General features: G+C 26.9%; 1 protein-coding gene across 1 annotated transcript; it reads right to left on the bottom strand.

Annotated features, from left to right (window-relative positions):
• Window positions 1-4,402: 4,402 nt before the first annotated feature.
• On the bottom strand, window positions 4,403-21,799 carry LOC145850096 (rabenosyn-5-like). The gene is made up of 12 exons (XM_082955242.1): window positions 21,617-21,799; window positions 18,681-18,815; window positions 17,625-17,725; window positions 17,188-17,230; window positions 13,049-13,213; window positions 11,155-11,246; window positions 10,570-10,701; window positions 8,721-8,791; window positions 7,840-8,023; window positions 7,205-7,389; window positions 5,726-5,954; window positions 4,403-5,557 (listed from the first exon to the last, which is right to left on the bottom strand). The coding sequence occupies exons 1-12, from the start codon at window positions 21,759-21,761 to the stop codon at window positions 4,889-4,891; spliced, it is 2,151 nt and encodes a 716-aa protein (XP_082811368.1). The 5' UTR covers window positions 21,762-21,799; the 3' UTR covers window positions 4,403-4,888.
• Between the last annotated feature and the right edge of the window lie 4,229 nt (window positions 21,800-26,028).

The raw sequence follows: 26,028 nt of genomic DNA, 5'->3' as shown, positions 1-26,028 counted from the left end.
CTTGTCAAGAGCGTGTTAGCTTCGAACAATCAACTAAACAGCAGTTAAAAAGTAAGAACCAGCTTGTTAAGTGTTTTGCTTGCAAAAGTAGCAGCATACCATTCAAAGCTATTACTTTTTTTTATGTTTTAATATATCTTAAAATACTATGTTTAGTTTGGGTAACTATCAAATTTGCACGAGCGTACAAAATTGCACGACGACAACTTTGCACGAGAAGACAATTTTGCACGGGTTAAACTTTTTTTTAAATTTTAATTTTTTCTTTCTTACTATCACTGTTACCCCTAACCCTTACCCTCGATCAGTAACTTATTGTTTTTTTACTTTTCCCATACCTTTATTCTCAGTCTGTAGCTTTTTTTTTGTTAATTCCTTTATCATATGATAATTTTTGTCATTTATTTTTTTATTTTTATTATCACTGTTACTCTTACCCTCGGTCAGGAACTTTTTTTCTTTTCTTTTCTTTATTGATTTATATTTCAATTTTATTTTCTGTTTTGTTTTTACTCTCGTGAAAAAAATGTAGCTCGTGCAAAATTGACTCTTGGTGCAAAATTGTTTTCGTGCAAAAGTATCTTCGTGCAATTTTGTTCTCGTGCAATTTAGCCCCTCGTGCGATGTAGTAACCTCGTGCAATTTAGACCCGTTCCCGTTTAGTTTGGTCAAGGACAACTACACATAGCTTACACACAAATTCTTTAAAAGGTTAAAAAAAAACTAGTTTTAAAATACTAATAGTTTCTAAAGTTAGTCATGAATAACTAATAGTATTTTTACTTGCATTTATCTTGATGTACCTTTTGGTTAACAGCTGAAAAATAAAATTAGTTCAGTGAATGTTATGGCTGGGTAAACTGCAATATAATATCTTAAACTTTACTGTATTTCGTCTTTCATCTTTTAAATTGCATGAGATACTTAATTTAGTTTACTTTAGTAGAACTGCACTAATCTCACGAATCATAAGTAAGTACAAGTTATAATTACTCGAAATTATATCATTTTTACTTGATTGAAGTACCTTAGCTTTTTGTTGTTAAAACCTAGCTAGAAAATGGAAAAAAACACAGAGAAAACTTGTATTAGACAAAATTTATTAAAAATAGCCTGTTTTGCTTACTTTAATAACTGACTTAACTATTAATTATGGTTTTTTTTAAACTTGTAAAAATAAATTCTAGAAGAGTAAATTCTTGTAACAAATTTAAAATATAAGTAACTTACTTTTATGTATCATACTTTATTCTCCTACTGATTTAGCTGTAGGACTTTTCAGAAAGTTTTTTTAGCAATTTGTTTTACTTAATAATTAACAGTCTCAACACATTTACTACAAATTCGCAGTTTTTAATTGAACCTTCAGAAAATAATAAAATATAGCTCATAAAATGCAACAGGAACTTTTCAAGTTGAAATGTTTTTTTTTTTAACTTAAAATAAACTTTTAACAATTTTATTTTAACTATATTACTATATTTTGTAAAAATCAGTTTATGTTCTTATAAGTTTGTTAGAAATTATCTAACTTGGTCAAATGGTTTAATATACGCAGATTAGAAGTTTCAAAAATATTGGTGAGTTGTTGACTCTTTGTATACATAAAAACACCTATTTATTACTATTGACGATTCAAAAACTTTTAAACCCAAGTTCAACTTTGATCCGTATTTTTTTAAAGGTAATATCATAGTTTATTATATAACTAAACATAATTTATTTGTTAATAATCTTTAACTTAAAATTACAAGTACACAATGAAAATTTTGTTTTGTACCTATTGTGTGACTGATTTTAATTCACCAAGTTTAAGTAGAAGCATTATTTTCTATGATTTATTAAAATTAATACCTTTAAAAGACTTTAATATTTAACTTGACTAATATTAAGTTTTATCCTTTACGGTAAAACTTACTATATGTTAAAAAGTTTTGCATTAGTAACTTGTTAAAAATAATTACACTTTCAGCTACAACACCAGCTGATCTATAATAAATTTTTGAAGAAATTATATTATCGAAACTGTAAGTAAAAGCTACGGAATCATTTTAAGTAAAAATTTGACATGTTAACAAACATACAAAGAAAAAGTGTTTATATTTATTTCAATGTTTAAATGACAAACTTGAAAAATCAAAAATTTTGGGTTACTAAAAAAAAGAATAAAAATAATTATATTAAGAAGTTCTAGAGGTCTTTTAAAACAAATTACTAATAATAACTATTTTGTTAAAAATGACTAAGTTTAAGCGTTTTTATGACTAACATTAAAGCTAAATAAAACATTTTTAGCTATATATACATACTTATTTTACCTTTAAATACCACCATAAAAATTTTTAACTTTTGTTCAAATAACAGTTCAAAATTTTTAGAGTTCTAATAAAGTTTATAACTTATAGAAAAAAATTTAAATATTTGAACGAAAAACTAACTACAAAAATAAAAGTCTTTTTGCAGTTTTATATAAAAATAATTGATGTTTATTTAAAATTGTTTGAAATATTATCGTGGTTTTATTCACTAGTATCTAATATGCGAATAATTATGTTTATTTAAGCTAAATTCCTTGCACTTTAATTGTTTTAGCAACCAAAACATGTCTTTAAAAAATTTAAAAATCAATATATGTATAAATTTGCTTAATTTTCAACTTTCATTTAAGTGTTTTGTACTTTATTTTCAACTTGTTTTTAGGAGGAGTGCGTACGCACGAAACTCGAGTTCTGCAAGTTGTTACTTTTTGTAATAAACATTTTTATAAAAAAAAGCCTTTAAAGTGGGCTCTGTGTTGTTAAATTTAATTTTTAAGCTAATTAAATTATTTCTAACTATATACATACAAAATTATAGATAAATCATATATATTTTTGTGCAAAATTTCTTAAGATAGAAAAACCTTTATACTGTTTTGACATAAAGTTTTATAAAACATTTTCAATTTTAATAAAGCGTTATCTCTATTTGTATTCAAACTTATCTCATCAATACTTCTACTTTATTTTCCAACTCAACACGCTTTAAATAAAGTTAAAATATGAATGTTTTGCGAATTTATTCAGAAATGATATTGCTTTCATAAAAGTGTAACTTGATCAAATATAAGAAAAATAAATAAATAAAATATTAAAATTGCATTCTGTAAAAGCACGAAAATAAAAAACAATGAAATATGAGAGAAAAAAAAATTATAAAACGTACTTTAGATCTTATATTAAAACAACACTTACATTTTGTATAAATAAATCTAAAATAAACATGAAAGCTCAGAACAACACTAAACAATATTTTAGCTTTCAGTAAAAGAAATATTTTACGAATAAAATGTATATCTAACATGTAAAATTAAATGCTTCTTTTTTATGCATTTTAATTTTTTTTCTAATCTAATTAGAAATCATCTGCAAAAGAATATATTTAAGTGAAACAGACTTAACGCAACAGTCAGTTTTTCGTTTTTTGTTTGTGATTCTAACTTTTTTCGATGACGTCATTAGCGTTTAGAACAAATTAAAAAACAGAGCAGCCGTAATGAAATCTCTATTTCACTTTTACACAAAACTTAGTACATGAGAATTCAAAAATAATATAAAAAAATATGATGTCAATTTAAACATTACAGAAAGTCATGCGAAACGCTTTGTATGAAAAAAACTTAAACCAAAGAGGTTAAAAAATAATACTTATTATTTATTGATTTATTTCTAAAAGTCTTTGAGAAAAATAATAACTTGTTGAAGAATTAAAAAAAAATAATAATTTAAGAAAGTGAATAAATTAAATAAAGTAACAAATCACAAGTTTAAAATTGTAAATTTAAGTAAGCTATAATTTTCTTAAATGCTTTTTAATTATATATTTTAAATAAATAAGTAATAGTGTTTGAAAATACAAACTGTATGAGTTTAATTACAATAAAAATAATAAAAATCGAGTAAATACTTAACATTTTTAAACATTAGGTACGTACTGTCACAAAACACAAACTTATAAAAATATAAGAAATCATAAAATTCATTATTTCAGCTTTTGAAAATAACTTTTATCAAAACAAACACTATTTTAGATTCATCTGCGGTTATAATATAACAAATAAAAATTGTCTACTATGCTGAACTTATTTCTTGTTTTTATTCAATATTTTTTTATCAAGAAAACACTTACAGTCACAAATTAAATAAACAACAATATTTATTTATTGCAAATGTGAGATGTTTTTGTTTTAAAGAAGTAGCTTGAAAATTTTAACCATACCTAGATTGTTTAATTCAGCAAGAAAAAAAGTTTTATTAAAACAACAGTGAAATTTTCAAGTTATACAAATCCAACTAACAAAAACAATACCTTATAAATTTACGTGTAGGAATAAATTGAAAGGTATATAAGTTTAATAGCACTATGACTTAGAAAATAAAAGTTTCAGATCAATCAAATATTATTATTAACTCGTTACTTTTTTTACTCATTATTCGTAGCAAGCTTAAGTTCTTTCAAACTGCACCAAGATTAAACTCTTCACTTAAAAAGTAAACATCACATAAACTTCTTTTAACTACAAATTATCAGTTAAATACAAACAAACTTTCATCAAAATAATACATAATATATACTTTAATTGTTATACCATTCATTAACGGCCAATTTTAATACTTTCAAATTGTTTCTCAGCATTCTAGCTTCATCTACAAAAATTCTACGTGTAAAACAAAAATAAAATTAACAATATACTTTAACATAAGACAATAACTAATCATTTTTATATTTATTCATTCATAGCAAGTTTCAATTCTTTCAAATTACATCTCAGCATGTTGGCTTCATCATAAAACAATAATAACAAGAAAAATTACACTAGAAACAAAACAAATATAGAAATTACTACTGCTCACTCGTTCATGGCCATTTGAAGTTCTTTCAAATTATTCCTCAGCATGTTGGCTTCATCTGTCCTTCCCTTCTTAACCGCTTCCTCCAAACAACCTTGTATGTACCTGACCTGTTCCCTCATTGGATCAGAGATCGTGGAGCTTGTTCTGATTGGATCGCGCGTGAACACGTGACCACTGTCTTCCAAATTTCCCGCACTTTCGTCCAAAAACGGGTTGCTTTGGTCGTTTTCATTCGAGAATGGGTTTTTCGGGGCGTCGTTTTCGACGAAGGGGTTTTTGGAGTCGCCGTTTTCGGTAAAGGGGTTTTTTGAACCGTTACTTTTATCAAAAGGGTTCTTTTCGTCGGAGTTGAGGAAAGGATTTTTGCTTTCATTTTCCTCTTCTTCTTCAAAGGGATTTTTCGATTTCGCAAAAGGGTTTCTCACCTTCAACGGGGACAAAATGTTCTTCAGTTTTTCCCGCGGAGACAGAGGCGGGCTCTCAAACGGGTTTCTTGATGGGGAATTACCCCTTTTCGGGGAGGGAGAGGGCGACACCTGACGTCTTCTGGTTACCGGGGAGGGAACCCTGGGCGTTACCTTGACGACTGCACTCGCTTTCTGTGACGTCACTGGAAGTTTGGTGGTGGCGGCGAACCCTTTCAAGTTGTTCCTCTTCTGCTCAGCCTATCCAAAAAATTAGTTAATTACTTAAAATAAAAGTTAAACACTAAATAAAATGTTTGAAAAAAATTAATTAGTTTTTGTTAATGTTATAGCTTAAAAGTTTAACATAAAAGAAGATTAAAAAACATTTCATAAATAATATATCTATGAATTAAAATAAAAACAAACCTTAAGTTCCTGCAAGTTTCTCTGCAATATTGCAACTTCCTCTTTCTTTCCCGCCATAGCAGCATTTCTCAGCATCAATTCGACGTTGCTGATTTGCTGCTGTATCGGGTCTTCTTCCTCCTGATTGGCCGATTGTTTGATGTTTGCCGCCCACCCGTCGTCCTTGTTGACGAACTTCACCTGGTGCTGGTCTTCCGACTTCTGCCTCCTCACTTCTTCCTGCTGCTTTCTGTAGTATGAAACAAAAGAAAAGTAAATTTCTGTGGGAACCGCTCAGTTCCAACACGCGATCAACACCGAAATGATCAGAACCGATCATTTCCGATAAAATTCGAGAACCGCTTACCGACCAAGGGTTAGGGGTAACAGTGATAGTAAAAATTAAATAAAGTATAAATAGGAAAAAATAAAAACTTATAAATAACAAACAATTAATGAAAATAAAATAAATGTTTGGGTGGGAAATGATCGCGGAAGGGAAATGTTAGTATACTCATAAGTGTCAAAGATAAAAGTGAGTTGATAAAGAATACATCAATATTTAGACTCGTTTGTACAAGATTACGGTGTTTAACGACTAGGGGTTCTAAAAAGCCCAGCTACATTGTGTCTCAACGAAGGATTACACAATGGCTGTTAACTTATTTGTGGTACACAATTTGCATAATATTTTTAGGCACTTATCATTTCAAAACATCATTGTAGCACAATATAGTTTATAAAAGGTAAAAAACTCAAAAATGTTTAATAAAATGCTTTAATCTTTAAACTCAACCTGTCGTTACTTTAACTTTGTCTATTATATTATTATTCTTTGTTTAAAATTAAATTAAATATATTTTGATTAACTCTTACCCATTCTGGTTAATAATCTGTTGACACCTCCCAAACTAAATCAGTTCAGTTTGTTGCTGTTCCCGCATTTCAATTTTTTTCAGTATTTTAAGTATTCTACTTCTTAAAAAAAGGTTTATCAAAAGGTTTAAAGGTTTATAAAAAGTTAAAAATCTCCTCCCAAGAATTTTACTTGACGATAAAACTTGAAATAAAAAATCCCCAAAACCAAAGTTTTAGGTTTAATTCTACCTTCTAGTAAAACTTTTACAAAAAAAATAAAATTCTTCCAAACCTCAACAGCTTTAAAAGCATGATACGGATGTTAAACGAGTTTGTAACTTGTTTTGCTTAGCAAAGGCCTAAAATTACAAAAAAAAATATTAGTAAAATCCCTCCCAAACCTCCTTATAAAACCTGAAAAAAATATTTACACTGTACTAAACTTAATCCTGCCAAACCTCAAAATTTCGGCCTGTTGCTGGTTTAGCATCTCAATCTTAAAATATTGTCTAAAATTAATAACTAAAATTTCAAAAAAGTTAACCGAAAACCCATTTAACTTTAGCCTGTTATTAAAAAAGACTTTACAATAATTTCATATGAAAATTTAAAAAAAAATACCAAATTTAAATTCTCCCAAACCTCAAAATTTCGGCTTGCTGCTGCTTCAGCAACTCAATCTTCTTCTCTCTCATTTTCTCCTCCCTCTCTCGTTCCAGCCTCTCCTGCTCTCTCCTCCTCCTTCTCTCGTTTTCCCTTCTCTTCTCTCGAATCAGCTCTTGGAGTTTGTTGATTGAGGGCAGTGATGGCATCGTGAGCATGTTTTCCTGCGGAAATAATTTTAATAAAAATATATAATTATAGTAAATTATAATATAATTGTATATTAAGTTGAATTATTAGCGTCGACTATGTGTTTAGTAAAACAAATTACGCTACTGAAGTAGAGTGACTAGAGTATGATAACTGAGCTGTATTAGATAAGCGTTTCAGTAGGGAGTTTCCCCAGTTATAATAAAGATTAATATTTTATCAAGTTGAATTATTAGCGTCGCCAGCACGTATTCGCGCAAAAATATTAAATACCAATGTTGTATTCAGTAAAGGTGTAATTCAACGCAATAAAACAAACTTGCAAATTTCCTTATGGACTGATTCTACTTTTTGACTACATATTTAATTAGTTATACTATTTTCAACAAACTTGCAAATATTTAAGCGCAAATTACCTGATGTTCTGGTCAACTTATTAAATATATATAAAATTAAAAACAAACTTGCAAATATTTCAATGCGAATTTCCTGATGTTCTGGTGCAACTGCTTCCCCCTAGCACCACCTTCCTCATCGCCCATCTCCATGGAGATCTTCTTTGATAGTTGATCAACCGTCTCGTACATCCGGGCCACCGCTACCCTCACCTCCTGCGCCTCGTCCAACGAGTACTGCTCCTCTCCTGAGCTGTTTAAACAGTCGTTTGTTAAGGGGATTTCCCAAAGTAGAAAGTGTTAACAAGTTAAAAAAGTATTTTCTGTTATCTTAACTAAGCTTTTTTGTATTAGATTTTTAAAAGGGAATTTCCCTAAGTAAAATATATATAGTTTTAGTTTATATAGTTTTAGTATATGGTTCTGAGCTGTTTAAATAGTTGTTGGTTAGGGGATTTCCCAAAGTAGAAAGTAATACAAAAATACTTCAAAAACACAAAGTAATAAATAATGAACTTCACCACACGACCGACAACAGCAGCAAAATTGAAGTATTAGCACTGTTGTCTTAAAACGATTAAAGTAAAAAAAAACATGTTTAGTTGTTGTTTGTTGGGGGTTTTCCCGAATTTGAATGGAAAATAAGATTATATTGTAATGAAAAAGCTGTTATCAATAGATAAAGTGAGTAAGCATCAATATTATCTTTAGAGCTTACTTGGCATTTGAGCTTACGTGAGATTAAGTATAGGTAGCTTGTTAGAAATTTCCCAGAAATAAAATTATTTTTGATTAAACTCAAACTTAATACTTTAACATCGTTTCAACTATGAACGTAATAATACATTCAACTAAATTGGAGTCAAAAATTAAGTAGTTGTAAAATACTAAAAAAAAGATAAAATAGCAAGGTACTTAAAATAAGAATGCTAGACAAATAACAAACAAACTTTAATGAATCGGCCATCTCTTGGTATTTGGGTGCATATTTCTCCGCCTTCCTTATTGTATCATACAGTTTCTGAAAACATATAAATGTTATTTTGTTTAAACACGCTTTAATATTAATATAACACTTAAAAAAATAATATATTATTATGCATAAGAAAAGACTAGTACTACGAAATTAATTCCAAGGCAGAGACAAAAATACTTTTAATAAAACTACTATAAATAAATTAAACAGTAGGATATAGAATGATATTAAGAACCATAAACTTTTCTAAACATATTCTACAAAAACCAATAATTTTAACTTTTATATATGATATTGTTTTAAAAAGGGCAATACAACTTTTTTAGGAATTAAAACAAAATAGATTTTCAGTTTTTATTTTAAAATACATCTATGCAAATTTTAAAGAGCACTTATAACTACTACATTTAAAATTACATTCTATATTAATTTCATCCAAAATTAAAACCTAAATGCTTACCCCTAACCTACTTTACCCAGACATGAAGAAAAAAGAAAGAAAGCAGCTACAAGACTATGCTGACATACATGAACTCTTTAATAAATAAGAAAATAATTGGCACAAGGTTTTTTCTAACTGAATGTCTTCAGCTTGTTGTATTTAGTTAATTTAGCTGCTCATTGTGTAATCGAATTAAATTAAAGAAACTAAAAATTAACTAAAACTATTGTTTTAGTTTACAGCAGGGCCTCACAAAGTGGGCTATTTCATAAATTTAGGGGGCCGCGAGTAGTAAAGGGGCCACAAGGTCATAACTTCAAACTTGAGAAGAAAAAAGTTTAAGACGTATTTAAAATTAGTTTTGAAACTTATACTAGATCAGGGTTTTGCTAAAGGGGCCATAAGAAGCAAAGAGGCCAAAGGGGGGAGGGGCCGTGAGTAATAAAGGATCGACAGGAGGACATAAGTCCAGAACTTGAAGCTTACACTGGATATTTTTGAACTTACGATAAAGAGTAAAACAAAAAAAAGGTCTTATTGGTGTTTAATGATAGTTTTGAAAATTATACTAGATATAATGGGATAGAAATTTAGGGGGCCATAAGCTGTAAAGGGGGAAGCAACATGGTCATAAATTAAAATTTTGATATTCTGGAGGTGATGATGAAGAGCAAAAAATGGTAATAGGCGTATTTAATGATATTTTTTCGGAGGGGGCCATAGCTTTTTTCATATCTATAGAGGGGGCCTTTTGAAAAAATTTCTTGAAACCTCGTACTAGGTATTATGGGAAAATATCAGAAGTTTAAGGGGCCATAAGCTGCAAAAGGGAGGTTCACAAGCTTTTTATTTGAAACTTACACTAGATATTCTGGAGCTGTTGGTGAAAAAACGTCTGAGACGTATGTAAGGGTGGTTTTTTGTGAAATATTTTCGGAGGGGCCATAGCTTTTTTAATTTCTTCAAAAGGGGGCTCATGAAAAAACGCTCGGGAAACTCTAGTTAACTACATACTATATTTTAAATTTTTCTATAGTGAAAACCTAACATACTAAAAATAATTAAACAATAAAACCATAAAAAAGCACTTATTAAAAGTCCTTTTAAGATAAAATGTAAAATTAATAAAAAAAAAAACATATTCCAATACCACAAGTCTACAAAATTGTATCCAACATTTTTAAATTAACTGTCACATTGACCTGACAGTTTTAAGTTATACTGGTTTTGTAGATTCAAATTTCAAGTATTACTAAATAACTAGCTCATAACAAGGTTTGCATATACAACTTACTCCACGTTATTTCTAATTTATAATAAATTTAATTATGACATTACAAATACTTGTAAACTATTTACAAATTTAATTATGACGTCACACCTGATAAACGATCTGCAGGTGCAGCTGGTTGTCCTGTTGATCCAAAAGATCCTTTCTCTTGTTAAGCACGCTGATGCAGTCACCACACACCCTCGTCTGAAGTTCCTGCTGATGCTTGGACATCCTCCCCACCTAATTAATTCATTATTTTACATGATAGATATTTAATAATCATTTATTGAATATAGTGCTGATATATGGACATTCTACCTACCTGGTGCAATCTGGATCTTATAGGTAGGTAAATACTAGAAGATTCTCATAAATTTAATTTAGAAACTTTAATAAAGTATTATTCAACATCCTTTTCAATTAATTGATGTAATTTACAGATAATTACTAATAGATTCTTATAGAATTATTTTAGAAACTACCATGAAGTAACATTCTTTATATTTCATTAAACAAAACGGATTAAGGGCTAGTTAGGGGAAAATAAATATAACAATAATCAAAAACCAATCTAAAACTTTTTTTTAATGTTGGATAATTGACTAATGCCACAAAAATGCAATTCATACAAAGTAAATATAAAATTAACAGTATTAGATATTAAAGCTAAAAACTAAGTAACATCCTACTAACATGGTCCAGCAGGCTCACAGATCTCCCTCTACTGCTCCCCCTAGTGTCCGGTGGTTGGAGTGGTGTTTCTCCCAACGTTTTCACCAAGTCGTCTGTTTAAGCAAGGAAAAATTAAGTTATATTTTAAAGTATAACTGGTTTGTAATAACTTTTTTGTTGAAATTTTTTTAAAGTTTTCAGTTGTTTTTACATTTATTTGACCCTCTTAGTGTTTTTACAATTTCGTATGTTGAGGTAATAAATGGTTAAGTACACCAAAAGTTATTTCTTTAAGAAAATTCTGTCAAGTTTTCACAAGGTTGTCTGTTTATGAAACAGAATGATTAAACAGTACTTTAGTTTTTAGTAAGTTTATAATATGACTATTTGGTATTACTCTTTAAGCTTTTATTTGTTTTTATATCTATTATGTTCTCCAAGCGTTTTCACAAGGTCATCCATTGAAATAACAAATGGTAAAGTACAGTATTAGCTATATAAGTATTGAAATAATTAAAACAATAAAGTCATCACTTTTAAGAAACTTAAGTTCATTTTGAAAGTCATTTAATTTAATTTGACCAATGACTCTTCTAGCGTTTTCAGGCCGTCTGTATTATTCGTATGAGCGTTTTATATATTCTAGTGCGATCCGTTGTTTACTATCTGGATAGTCTTTCTGTTCAGTTTCCGCATTCAAAAAATTAAATAATATGAAAAACATAATATACATCAGTGTTTTCTAATTATTTTTTTTCAAAACGCCTTCTTTGAAGAAACTGAAAAAGCAATGGCCCCCTTCAATAAGAGTTATAAAAAAACTACCTATGAATGCGCCTAAGTACTTTTTTTACTCTTTCTTATGAATTCTAGAATATCTAGTGTGAGATTCAAATTATGTCCTTATGGCCTAAACTTTAACCCCTTTACAGCAAATGGCCTTCTAAATTTCTCAAAATTTCCCCCAAGGCCCACTTTGAAAAACTCTGATGTATATATACAATAGAGAAGGTAAAAAACTCTATTTAACCGTATATACTTATTTATTTAAAGGAGTATTCTAATTTAACACTACATTTGTGATTAGCAAAATGCGTACTCTGACCTAAGTACTTATGAAACACTAAGGCTGAACTAGGTAAATTAGAACAAATTATTATGACGTCATAACATTGTGCGTTCTTACGAGAAGCTGACCTGTGTACTTATAATTTAATATTACTTATCAATTTTTTTATATTAATTTAATATAATAATAACCATATAATTTACAATCTGCAAAAACTTCGTCCCAGCCAATCTGCAGAAACCGACTTGTGTGCCATTTGTATAATGTACAAAGTGCGCACCTGCGTACTTAAGAGATACAAAAGCATAATTTTCTAAATAGGAAAAACAAGTTATTATGATGTCACAACGTAGCGCGCACCTGCGTACTTGTGTGAAACAAAAACTTAACTTTTTAAATTGGTAGAGCAAATTATTATGACTCTCGGTTGCCACTCGTTTTTTCATAATTTTTTCCAGGTTTTTAAAAGTACACATTTTTAGGTTTATTTTTAGTTTTAAGCTAATTTCTAAATAAGAAACTGTGTTTAATAGTATAAAAATATTGAAAAGATACTGTAGAGTTACTTTAAATGTGTTTTTAATCAAAAAATTTTTGATGATGACAAAAAAAATTTAATTAAATGATAGATTTTTTGTGTCAAATCGAAATTCTACTACTGAAAATGTTAAATTATTTAAAATTCCAGGTTTTTCCAGGTTTTTTTTCAAAATATCTCAAATTCCAGGTTTCCAGGTAAAGTGGCAACCCTGTATGAGGTCACAACATAGCGCTTACCTGCGTACTTATGAAATACAAAAGCTTAACGTTTCAAATTGGTAGAACAAATAATTATGACGTCACAACCTGCGTACTTGTGAGAAACGAAGTGGGAGCAGGTGTTGCACATGATGCTGCCGCACAACCTGCAGTGGTGTTTTCTCCTGCTGATCAACCCGAACCTGATCCCGCACTGAGGGCAGAACGGAACGTCCTCGTCGTTCACCCAGTATACTAATGATTTCTCGTAATCTGTAGTTATATTGGAATATTTATAATAAAAATAATAGTATTTGTTAGAAATTGTTAGTACACTAGAGATTTCTCGTAATCTGTTGGGATTGAAACTGTAAGTTTTTATATATTTTATCAAAAATTTGAATGTATAGAAGTGGTAAATTGTAGTCTACTTTTAATCAGTACACAATTTATTTTAATCTTTTCGAGTGTCGTTGTTAATTTTTGAGTAATTTATAAAAGACATTGTTGTATTTTTAAGTTGTTGTTGTAATTTTATGTGATTTTGAAAAATTTTAAAAGCTTTAATGCTGGTACACCAACAATTTCTCGTAATATGATTAACTTTATTTTTTTATAGGTTGAGTAAGTAATTTATTTGTTTCTTAGTTTATTAAAAATAAGAAAGGGCTATATCAAACCAACCAAATGCATGTGTTTGATTTTAAGATGAAATAGTTTCAACTTTAATAAAAAAATTACAATTTATTGTTATAAAATTGTGCAATTTAAAAATGTGTAGCAACTTATTGTCTATTTTTTACCAAATCGACAATAAAGTAAAATCGAACTTTAAATCATAATGAACAAGCATGCAACTTAATTGAATATAATCATCATTGGTTCAACTTGTTATTTGTAAACTTTAATTGCTAGCATTGAAACAACCAAAACCAATTTTAAATGACTTTAAAAATTCCTAACCAGCTAAATTTTAGCTTATACAAAAAGTTTCTGCTATTGCTTGGTTTGAGATAACTGGGTTAAGGCCATAGGGAGGGTAAACCATGTTTTTTACAAGTTGATCTTATTTTACAGAGTTTTTTCTAAGCTTCAAAATGCTTTTTATCGTTTAAAAAAGTTCGAATTACTTTTTGAGATATAACCAGTCAAAGCCGGGCCGCATAACAGGTTCCTTATGGGAAGGGAAAACTAAAACAGCAAAAAAAGACTATTTCATTTAAAATCTATCTCCTCCTACATTTTTCAAGCAATCTTCTTCAAACTTTCACAGTCTAATCTTTATACAATAACAAAAAAACGTTACTTTGGAATTGAAAAACTTTTTTGTAAAAACTTTTTTTTTTTGAAAAAAAAAAACACTTTTTTTTTTAAAAAATTCTATAAAAACTGGCTTATAGTTTGTACTTAAAGCTTTTATATAAAAGCTAAATTTAATTTTTGTAAAAAAAAATGTTGGACCCCCCCCATATGGCCTTAAGCATTTCTTTATAATCTATTGTAGTACAAAAACAGTAATTGTTCACACTTTACTTCAGTAAGTATGATTAAATATCCTGAAGTTTTATACATTTTTTATTCAGTTTCATTTGCAAAGTAATTTTGTTTTTATTAAAATATAAAGCTTCAGTCCTTTTCACTAAAACAATGCACACCACAAGCTTATTATAATTGTCTACCCAAACTTAAACTATAATTAATACAACAAGCTCCATCTACAAAGATAACTATATGTCTTTTTTAGCAACATACACAATTAACACTGAAAGATAACTTATTACCTTAACAAGCATAGTCTAAAAATCAATAATATTGTTAAATTAATTACTTCAAGTAAACTAATATTTTGAGTTTTAAATCTTTTTACAGCTATAGTACAATTGATATTGAGTATCAAGCAGATATTGATTAAGTTGTTTGTTTCTAGCCGAAAAGATAAATTTTTAAACTTGTACAAGCAGACAAAGTTTTGTAAATTAATAAACTTATTGGAAAAACAAAACTCAAAATCCACAGAACAATATCATAGGTAATACTTTAAATATTTACTTTATTAAGACATTATATTGAAAACACTTTGATGATAATAACCAAAATGTTAAACAAGGTAATAAATAAAAAAACAAATAAAATTAAATAAGTTTGAATTTTTTTGAAAAAAAGCTCCTGTTTTTAAGTTTTACTATTGGTGTTAATGTTATAAAAATCTATAAAAAATTTGCTCTATATTTCAATTGGGTGACCACTTGGACAAACTTTTAAATTTACTTAAAAAAGTTATTTTTGGCCAGAATAAGTGAATTAAAATATTTTTTGAAACAGATTTGTTCATAAGGGTCGCACTGAAGACTTAAAAATAAATGTTTCAGAGTGTGAATTTTGGAAAGTAATTTGTTTCTAGCCCACAGACTGTTGTTTAACTCAAATAACTGCTTATAAATATTTGTGTTTAACTATTCTAGAGTCTCTTCCACTCTTTGAGTCGAAAAACTGTCCTCAGTGACCTTAAACTGTCCTGAGATTTTCAGAAATCCTGAAATGCATCCTGATGTTTTCTAAAACTTCTAAGTTTCCTGAGTGTGTGGCAACCCTGCTCTTCAGTGTAACCCTTTACTATAATATAATATAGTAAATTTACAAGTTGTACTATCCTACTATTTTGGTAAAATTCAATAATATTAAGTATGCCAAAAAATATTTAAAGATTAAGAAAGCTCTAACAAAGTTACATAACAAAATTCAAGTACAAAAGCAATTTTATAAGGCTTTTTAAACCATTTTGCTTTAAGATTGATATTTAAGTATACAATAAAAATTAAATAAACTAATGTATTGTCTGAAACCGTTCAAATAAAGTATCTGGTCGAATATCGCTATAAATCTTTATAATTGGGTTAGACTAATAAAACTAACGACGAAAACCTTCAAGCCACGGTTTTTTTTATAGAAACGTGGCAACTTGTGCCATCCAAATTATTTATTTGTGCTTAGAAAATTGCACCAACAATTACCAAACAGATACCAAATACAAGCTAAAAATGTTACAACTTGAGTCTTATTTTTGCAAGTTTAAACAAAAAACATATCAAACTTAGTTTAAGAATTTAGTTTAAAATGTGCACTATTAAAGGCCATAAGGGGGTTGAGTCACTTTTTTAGAAGTTGATCTTAATTTGTAACATTTTAATTCAGGTTCACGTTCCTTTTAAAACTTTTTAATATTTAAATTTATTTTTGAAACATACCCAGTTTAAGTCATAGAGTACAATAAGTTCCTTATGGGAAAAGAAAAATAAAACAGTAAATAAATAAAAATCACTAAAAATGTATCTTCTCCTACGTTTTTTTAAATTAATACTTCAAAATTTTATTTTAGGAATTTTCGTTGCAACATTTAGAAAATCTACAATAATTTTTTTTTTTTTTTTGGTCATAACTTTTTTTTCGAAGTTTGTTACAACATACTTTCCTAAATGTTGCAAAAAATATATTTATAAATTTGAGGTATTTATCTCAAAAAACATAGGAGCAAAGAAATTTTCAGTGTTTTTTATCTATTCATACTTTTACTTTTCTCCATTTATAATGAGCCTATTGTACTCTCCGAGTTAAACTGGCTATATCTCAAAAACTAGTTTGAATATAAAAAAGCTGTAAAATGCAACTAATAGCTCATTTAAAGCTCTAAAACTAAAAATCAAGTAAAAAAAAGTGTAACTCCAACCAATATGACCTTAATTTAGTCAAAAATTCACTGGCTTCAAACATTAAGCAAATAACAACTAATTAACATTCTCAAACAAAAAAACGAATCAAATGATCAAACAGAAAGTGTTGGGCCTTTCAAGCACTTGATTCTAAAAACCCTATATTAATTAAGGATATATAATCACACATGTGAATTATTGTAAACTAAGTTCTTTTTTTACAAAAATTTTTAAAACTTTAAGCTTTGAAAACCAAAATTTGATATGTTTATTCAAATTTTTTTCGATTAGCTATTTTTCAAAAATAAATTATATAGTCGTAATTTTGTATTTACATACGACCCTTTAAATGCTCAAAAGGCTAACACTTATACATTGCTCAACACAAAATTCACAATATATTCACCTTTCCTTTTCGAGGTTTCTTTTTCGTCCAAACTAATGATCTTAAAACAAAATAAAACGGCATTAGTTGAAAGCAAAATAATAATAAGTGCAGTATGTGTTAGATGCAAATTAATTTAATTTAAAAATATTCACCTTTTGAGTTTGGCACTCCAGTTTGTCTAGATTTTCTCGTTAACTGCAATTATGCTTTAATTCAAAAAATAAACAAATATAAAAAAATTTAAAATTATTGAAAAATTTTTATAATTGAGTTTGAAAAATTTTTAAAGCAGTTTCAACATTTTTATAAATCATCTAAGTTTTTTGTAGATAATGTATCATTTTGTTAATTTTAACTTATTGATTACATATAAACCAATGATTAATTTATCAAAAATAAGATAAAATAAGTGAGTATACTTTTACAACTAAGACTTATTAAAAGCTTATAGACTAAAAACATAGTTTAATTAAAATGTGTTAACCACTTTTACACTTGATTAAATCAGTAGCATTCAAAAAAAGCGTACATCTAACACAAACTTATAATTTTTTTTTAATGAAAACCAGTTTACTAAAACTTAACTAACCTTTTCAAGTCTGATCAAAACTTTGTTGGACTCGACAACAAACCGATTTATCCGGTCATTTCTGATTTTTTTGAACGACTTCATATGACTGACACATTTTCCTGTTTTAAATAATAATTACTGAAAACTAAATATAATTTAGTATTGTTTCAAACTTAAAATATTTTTTTCATGTTGAGATCTGTAATGTTTAATTTATTTAAGGTAGTTTTACAAAGTAATAAAATTTTGATAATATTTAATTTTTTTAGCTGAAAACTGTATGATAAACTGATTGTTTAATCTTTTTCTATGCAATAAATTCATAACAGAAGAAAAACAGAATTGCTATGATTTTGTTTTAACATCAAACTTATTTTAACTTTTTTTGTAGACTAAGCTTGCAAAAACTTTTCATACAAATAAATTTTCAAAACAAAATCTGTTTTAAAAGTATGTCATTCATAAACCTTATATTACTACAATATACAAATATCCGAAACTCATTATCACTTAAAAAATTCAAAGTAAATTTGGAGACTTAAGTGAGAAGATTTAGAGAGTCGGATAAGTCCCCAATGAAATTGCATAAATATTTAAAGAATTCATAAAATTAAAATCACTTAAAATCTATCATATCCTTTAAATTTCTAACTAATCCTCTTAAATTTAAATAATTTACACAAAAGAAACTTTTTTTAATTAAAATAAATGTTGGAAAATATTTTTTTTCTTACAGATTATTCTAAATATTTTAAATTTTAAGAAAAGTTAAATTAAAATTCAAGTTCTGTAGCTAAAAAGTCAAACAGTAGCTAGAATTTTTGTGAAATCTTTAATTTCCAAGAAGACAACAAAAAATGATGTGTATAATTATATGCTTGACCAGAACTTTTTTATAAAAGTGACTTTATCATAAAGATTAAACTCAAAATCTTATTCTATAATGACTGACTACTTATAGTTTATACTTTTAACTTTTATTTAAGAGCTGATATTGTTTTTGCAGAAAAAAAAGTTGGACGCCTCTGTTGCCTCAACAATTTATTGTAATTTGAAGCATAAGTTTAAAGCTACCTGTATCTTGGGTTTGCCAGAAATTTCTTTTTTCGCAAACAACTTCAGCTGAGCTTATTGAGGTTGTTTCTGCGTTGAAACTGCTGCTTGCTTCTTGTTGCCCGAACAACTTGCCCTTTGCTTTGCTGAACAGGCCTGTAAAAGTAGAAAATTCATTTACATATACTCCATTCGGTTTGAAACAGGGTTGATTTTTCAGAACATTTAAAAACTTAACTTTTTAAAGAAATTTGTTGAAAAATATCAAAAAACTGAAACTGGAACAACTAAATCTCATTAAAAAATCTAGAAAAAAATACAAGACTGAGTGTTTCAAAAAATCTTTAAATTTTACTGATACTTTTTAACATCCAAACTAGCCTGAGTTATCCAGAGTGTGTGACCACCCTGTTAAAATATAATTCATAGAACTATATTTTTGTTTTAACTATTTAAACAGTGTGACAACTCTTTTAAGCAAAAAAGCATAAATGACAGTAGACTAGCCTGATTTACATTTAACCAGTCTAAGTCAGCCTGAAATTTTGGAAGAAATACATACCTATTAACATAAAAATTGTACAAATATATATTAGGGTGCTTATTTTTACAGCTAATTTTGATTTTCCAACTTTTTATGTTTGTATTTTATGTTTGGGAAATATCATAAAAACACTCTGTACAAAGTTTTAGATGATTTGAAGAAACTTTAACCTTGGCACAAACCAATTTTCTAAAAACCACCTAAAGCAAAATTTATGGGATCCAAAAATTGCAACCTTTGAGTTTTAAGCTTAAACAATTTTTACATGTGGCTAATTGTCAGACTAACTCACTGTGAACAGTTTAAAAAGATTTAAAGAAAGTTTTATGGTAGAATTTTTTGATCTTTATATTTCACTTTTTTTAACTTTTGTTAAATTTTAAGTTTTTTTCTAAAAACAAGAAATTACACCCTAAATCTTTCTTTAAATTGTTCACAGTGTGACAATTAGCCACATGTAAAAAAATTAAACTTAAAACTCAAAGGTTGCAATTTTCGGATCCCACACATTTTGCATTGGGGTGGATTTTAGAAAATTGTTTGGTGCCAAGGTGATAGTTTCTTCAAAACAACTAAAATTTTGTACAGAGTGTTTTCATGATATTTCCTAAACATAATTTTTTTTCCAGCTGGAAAATAAAAATTAGCTGTAAAAATAAGCACCCTACTATATATTTTCATTAGCTTTATTGTGAAATAAACATAATGCAAAAAAAACTTATTATTTCAACTTGAAAAATAATAATTTGATGTTCATATTTATTAAGATGATCAAAAACTTCCTGTTTAATAGTGCATTGAGAGTTTCAAAATTTCAAAACAACTTATAGTAAATAGAATTTATTCCTTATATAGTTAGATAAATACATAAAATTCTAATTAAAAGTAGACAACATAAAAAAAAAGAGAAAAAAGTAAATATTCTTTTTTAATTTACTTTTTTTTCAGATAAAACTTTATCTTAATATCTAAAAAATTGTATAAATATTGAATTTTGTATTAATATTAGATATGTTATGGTTTTAAAATAAAGAGTAGAATATGTTTCTTATAAAAATTCAAACTAAAATCAGGAAGAAACAAAAACAAATAAATAAGTTATACAACTTTTTAAACAATTTTTAGTGAACTTTTAAAATTTTAGCTTAAAATTAAAAAGTTTACAAAATGACAACATTTATTCTTTTACTGATACATGATCTTAATAAACTTTAGGATAACTCAAAAAACTTAAAACTCTAAAGTGAAAATGTTTGTTTTAGTTTAAGATGATTAGCTTAAAATCATAGAAGATATATTTATTTAGAAATTAAAACAGTCAAAAAATACCAACAATATAAAATATGCTGTTACCACTAAGAAGTTTTACAAAACTATGGTCTTAATTTTTTCAACGACAAATAATTAAAAATCTTTAAAAAAAACTGTTTTTCAGATTTTTCTATTTTGTACAAGTGCACAGGTTTTTTAATTTTTGAATTAATAATATTTAATGAATTAAACCTTAATTTAACTTGAAGCTTTTCTACAATTGATAAACAAAAATTTAAATACTGCCAATTTTAATATATTTAAGTTAATAACAGTTAAAAAAGTTTAGAAAACTACAGAAAAGTTTCAAAAAAACTATTAAATTGAATAAAAAGATAATGCTTAAAGATATTCTATAATATATTAAAAGCCTGTAAAAATTATAATCAAGAGGTTTTGTTAAGTTTTACAATTGTTTTAACATGAGTTTTTTTTTATTCTATATATTAAGCAATTATATGAAGGCTAGTTTTTAAAATATACTGCTAACCTGATCTTATTATCATAACAAAATATTAGCTTAATAATTATTTTAATTGAGTGAAATATTTTGTCAAATAATTTAAAATCGTACTGAAAACCTACACAAAGTGATAAATAAGTAATTAAGTAATTAATAAATAAAATAAATCAAAAATTAATTGTTAAAAATAAATTATAATTTTTCAATCACAACTTTTCCAAAAAAAAAACTTTAACTTGACCAAAGCCCTTTCTTTTTAACTTAAATTAAGGCTACAACGTTTAAGATTTGTACTGAAATAACAAAATTTCAAGTAAAACCTTACTAAATTAAAATTTAAGTAAAAATTTGAGTCGGAAATTTAAAACATTTACTGGTCATTTTTTTTAATCAATTTTTACACAAATCTTTTACCTAACCAAAAATATATTTTATTGTAACAAAATAACAGTTTTGTTATAAAAATCCAATTTTTCCAAACAAACCGTCAACTTGGTTAAAACAAAAATGAAATCTAATTATAAAAAACATTACTTTGAAAACAAATAAGTAAATATAAAAAAGTAATTAAAAATAAAACTAGCTATAACTTTAACATTAACCACTATTTTTTTTTAATAAAATAATTCTCAAACAAACCTTTCACTTGGCCAAAACCATCCCTATTGTCATTGGAGTGCACTTGCTCGAAATGGTCCTGCAGTTTCTTGAAAGAACCCAGGTCTTTCACACAGATGGGACATAAGTATCCTTCTTGGACATCTTCATTGTCCACCAAACTCATTTAAGTTTTTTTAGTTGATTCTACTTACTAATAATTAAAATTTGTCTGTAAAAACAAAATTTCAATGTTATTTTGTATATCATATCATCACTACAATGAAGACGTAAATATATTGCAAGTAGGTTTCACATTTTGTCACTAAACTCATTTGTTAGTCAATTCTATGTTATTAGTATTTTATTAATTGAATATATTAAACTTATCTGTAAAGAGTATTTTTTCAGCAATATTTTAATAAACAGTATCAGTACTATAGTAAAAGACCTTTTTTGTTGACTAAACTCATTTTTAAACTGATTTTTTGTTTTATTAATTAACTTATCTGTGGAAAAAATATTTTTCTATTATTTTATCTATTGGATCAATGTTACAATGAAAATGTAATTTTTTTGACTAAACTTTTTTTTTTTTGATTCTTTTATTTTAATGACTTATTAGTTATCAAAAATTGTCTGTATAAACAAAATTTTCAACTTTATGTTGCTAAATAGTATTGATACAATTGGTGTGATATTAATCTTTGTTGTTCAATAACCTAACTTGAGTTTTTTTTTGTTGTTTTTTTTTACCAATTCTATACATCATATATTTTACCAAAAATTCTGTACAAAATAACTTGTAAAGTTTCGTATGTACTGATTCTAAAATTAATTTGAATATTAATTGAATAAAACCAAGTTTTTGATCAAAATACAGCATTTGTGCGCAAAAATTTTTTCATTTAGCCTGACTGAGACCAATTTAGCCTGACATTTTTTCAAAGTAAGAAAATTGCCTTTAGAAGTCATTTTAGGTTTTGGGGAGTCTTGATTAGTTTCCGACTTCAACCAGCTTTATCTCAAACATATTTTGAGCTTTGAAAATCTGCAAAAAGCAAGTCATAGCTTAGTTATAAATCAATAAAATAAAACTAAGTTGTGAAAAAGGTGATTGACCCCCCTATGCCCTTAACATAACAAATTCAGTCAAAAGTTTTAAAATAAGTTTTATATCTAGTCTACTACTACTGTAAAAATTTAAAATATATTACCAAACACAATTGTTCAATTTAACTAAGAACTAAAGTAAAACCACTATAACCAGAGGATTTATAATAAAACGGAGTGCACTGTTGTACTTATTTACTAAAATTCAAAATGAAACACTTACACGAGCATTTAAACAAGTAAAAAATGTTTATTATAGTATTTTGACTAATGTTTAGAATTGATACATAATTATAAATCCTAAACTCTAAATAAATACAGTGACTGTCGTATCAGATTTAATAACATTACACTAATATTTAAAAAAATATTTAATATTTTATTCTTGTAAAGAAAAATGAATTTTATTTAAAATTTGTATTCCTACAAAACTTAGTACTTATATTGTAAAGTTAAGTTTTAGTGATGTGAATATCTCTAGTAACTTTTAAGAAACAGTAAAATATGTGAATTAACTGCTAAGAGTTTTAGTCTAAAAAGTATTTGGAATAAAGCCTTTAAATTAGAAACTAAAACAGTTCAACCAACCAAGCTTTGAAAAACATAGCTGATGTAAATAAATTCAAACAAACAGCTAAGTTGTTGAACTAAACTGTAATGTTTAAACTGTATTTTTTTATGAGTTTTCATAAATATGACGTATATAATCTACTCAAAACAAAATAATGAAGATTTTTAAAAAATTTTTAGAGATTCAACAAAAGGTTTTTAGCATTTATTTTTACAAATACTAACTGATTTTGTCATTAATAACAAAACTTTCATTTTGAAATAAATTCACATCTCAATTTGATCTTAAAATGATTTATCAATTTTTTTAATCAAAAATTTTCAAGCAATTGAACTGAGAAAAACTGAGATTCTCAAACTTTTAAACAAAAAAACTGATTTAGCCTGACTTTTTTCAACTTTAGTCAAAAAAAAAATTTAGCCTGATTTAGGCTGACACGCACAAACCCTGGAAATCGGTCATAAAACATCAAATTATTGAAAGTGGGAAAACTAAATCCTATTCAAGATCGAGTAAAAAATGGACTATGAATTTCGAAAACTGTTTAAAATATCTTGTATTTATAAAACAAACAAACTGACTTGAGTCATATTGAGTTTTTCTTTCTTTAAATTTTGAACTTGCCTGAGCATTTCTTAGTCGCCAGGAGATTTTCAAAAACTTAAAACTGTCCTGAGAATTTTAAGTTTGTGACAACCTTGTTGAAAATCATTTTAGTTTAATTACACAGAGAGTTTCAAATAAATCATTAGGACCCCTACACCATCAGCCCACACAAATTTTGAAACAATTGCTACTTTTTTTAATTTTTCCCTCTGTACTTTTTTGCCCCCTTGTCTCCAAAATCAATATCTCTTTGGGATATATATCAATATCCCTGATCTAAGCTCTGCTCATAACATCTTATTTTATTTTTCCCTTTGTATATACTACACATATACTTTTATCTTGATATTTTTAAATTAAGTTGTTGACAGAGATGTGTAAAAAATCAACAAATAAAATGCTGAATTCCAAAATCTACTTTAAAATTAGATTCATTTTTATGAGAAAGGTATCAAAATAATATTTCAACATTTTATAAACAAAAGAATGAAAGAAAAATGTAAATATTCCAAACTATGATTCAATGGATTGGTTTTTGGTAAAACATTTTGGTTATTGAGCTGCACACCTTTTCTATAGAAAACTTTTATAATATTACTTAAAACAATAAACTTCTTTTGGTCGATCAGAGTGTTAAAATAAATAAGGAGAAAAAGTAAAATGATAGTAATTCAGCTGGTATAGTGTTGTTGGTTATTATTGTTATATTTGTTAAGGTTTCATGCTAAATATAAAACTAGAGTAAACAGAATTTTTTTAAAATCCCCTATAGAGAAAAAATTAATGTTTCATTAAACTGGGCTTGATTTTCTCTGTCAGCTGCAAATTCTAAGCGCTTCTGATTAGCTAAATTTTTATATATATTTATTTTAAGTTTAAAAAATGAAACTTTTTTATGAGATTTATTTTCAATATGCTTTGATAGGATGGGTTACGGAAAAGATTAAAGATTTTGGGAAAAAGGGGTCAAGGGATAGGGTTAAAAATGTTATTAATGTACTGATGCGAAATTGATTTTCCTCATTTGCATAATATTATAAAATGTATAAAAAAAACCCTTACTAATGAAGCTGACCTTTTAGGGCAGAATTATATAAAACACCAGATGTACTTAAAAAAATCGCCACATAGCTACTCGAGCATAACCCATTAAGTTAAAACGAGACCGGGTATATTCAGTACTCCGAAATCTTACTTTGGAGAATTTCGAAACCTCCCTGCTCGGTTCAAGCTTTTTTTTTTAAATATCAAGTTACTTGACCTTTTAACCATTTTTAGTTATACAGAATAAACGAATTTTTTCGTTTTATGTTTCATTACCTGTCGTGTTCTGTGTTTATCTAACGTGCTAATTAAACATATTAACTGCGTAATAAGCTTTGTATATAAAATAGTTACATACCAATGTTAATTTTAATACAAGGTACTATGAAAAATACATCATATAACATTAAATGTATAAAAAGTCTATAAGTTTTCTAGTGGATTAAGTACAATCTAAATTTTTGATTTGTTGTGAAAACTAGTAACTTTACATTCAATATCAACTAGTTAAAAAATATACTAAGTATCAAAAAATATATTCTACTAAATTAGTACTAAGCTTTATGTTGGCAAAAAAAAGCTTTACATACAACAAAAGTTTATGAAATAAACGACCTAAAAGAAATAATACATTACTTTTTTAATTCTATTGAAAACATTTTGTTCAACTGCGTTGTTTTGTTTTTGAAGGTATTGCTTTGAGACTGTTGGTTATTGTTATTAACTAAAACGCATTAGCAAAAAGAAAATTGAAAAATTCTCCAGCCAAATCAATAGGTGAATAAAATATGATATACACAAGTAAGTAACTTGTATTACAAACTTGTTACAAGAATTTACTCTTCCAGAATTTATTAGTACAAGCAAAGTTTGAAAAAAAAAACATAATTAATAGTTAAGTAAGCAAAAAAGGGCTATTTCTAACAAACTTTCTCTTTTACAAGTTTCCTTTGTGAAAGGTTCTTAGTTTTATAAGTTTGAAAACAATATGTGCTACAAAAAAAAAGAGAACTGGTATATTAGTTATTAAATAAAGAGTTTCGAATTTATTGATTTCTAATGAGTTTTTCGTAAGCAATTATTATAATTTTCGTTTTTTAAAACAACTGAGTTTATTACT

This window comes from Thalia democratica, chromosome 2 (genome assembly GCF_965202585.1).
Source record: "Thalia democratica chromosome 2, ktThaDemo2.hap1.1, whole genome shotgun sequence".
Classification (NCBI taxonomy): domain Eukaryota; kingdom Metazoa; phylum Chordata; class Thaliacea; order Salpida; family Salpidae; genus Thalia; species Thalia democratica.
The sequence above is the reverse complement of the archived record's forward strand: the minus strand, read 5'-3'. Positions and strand labels throughout refer to the sequence as shown.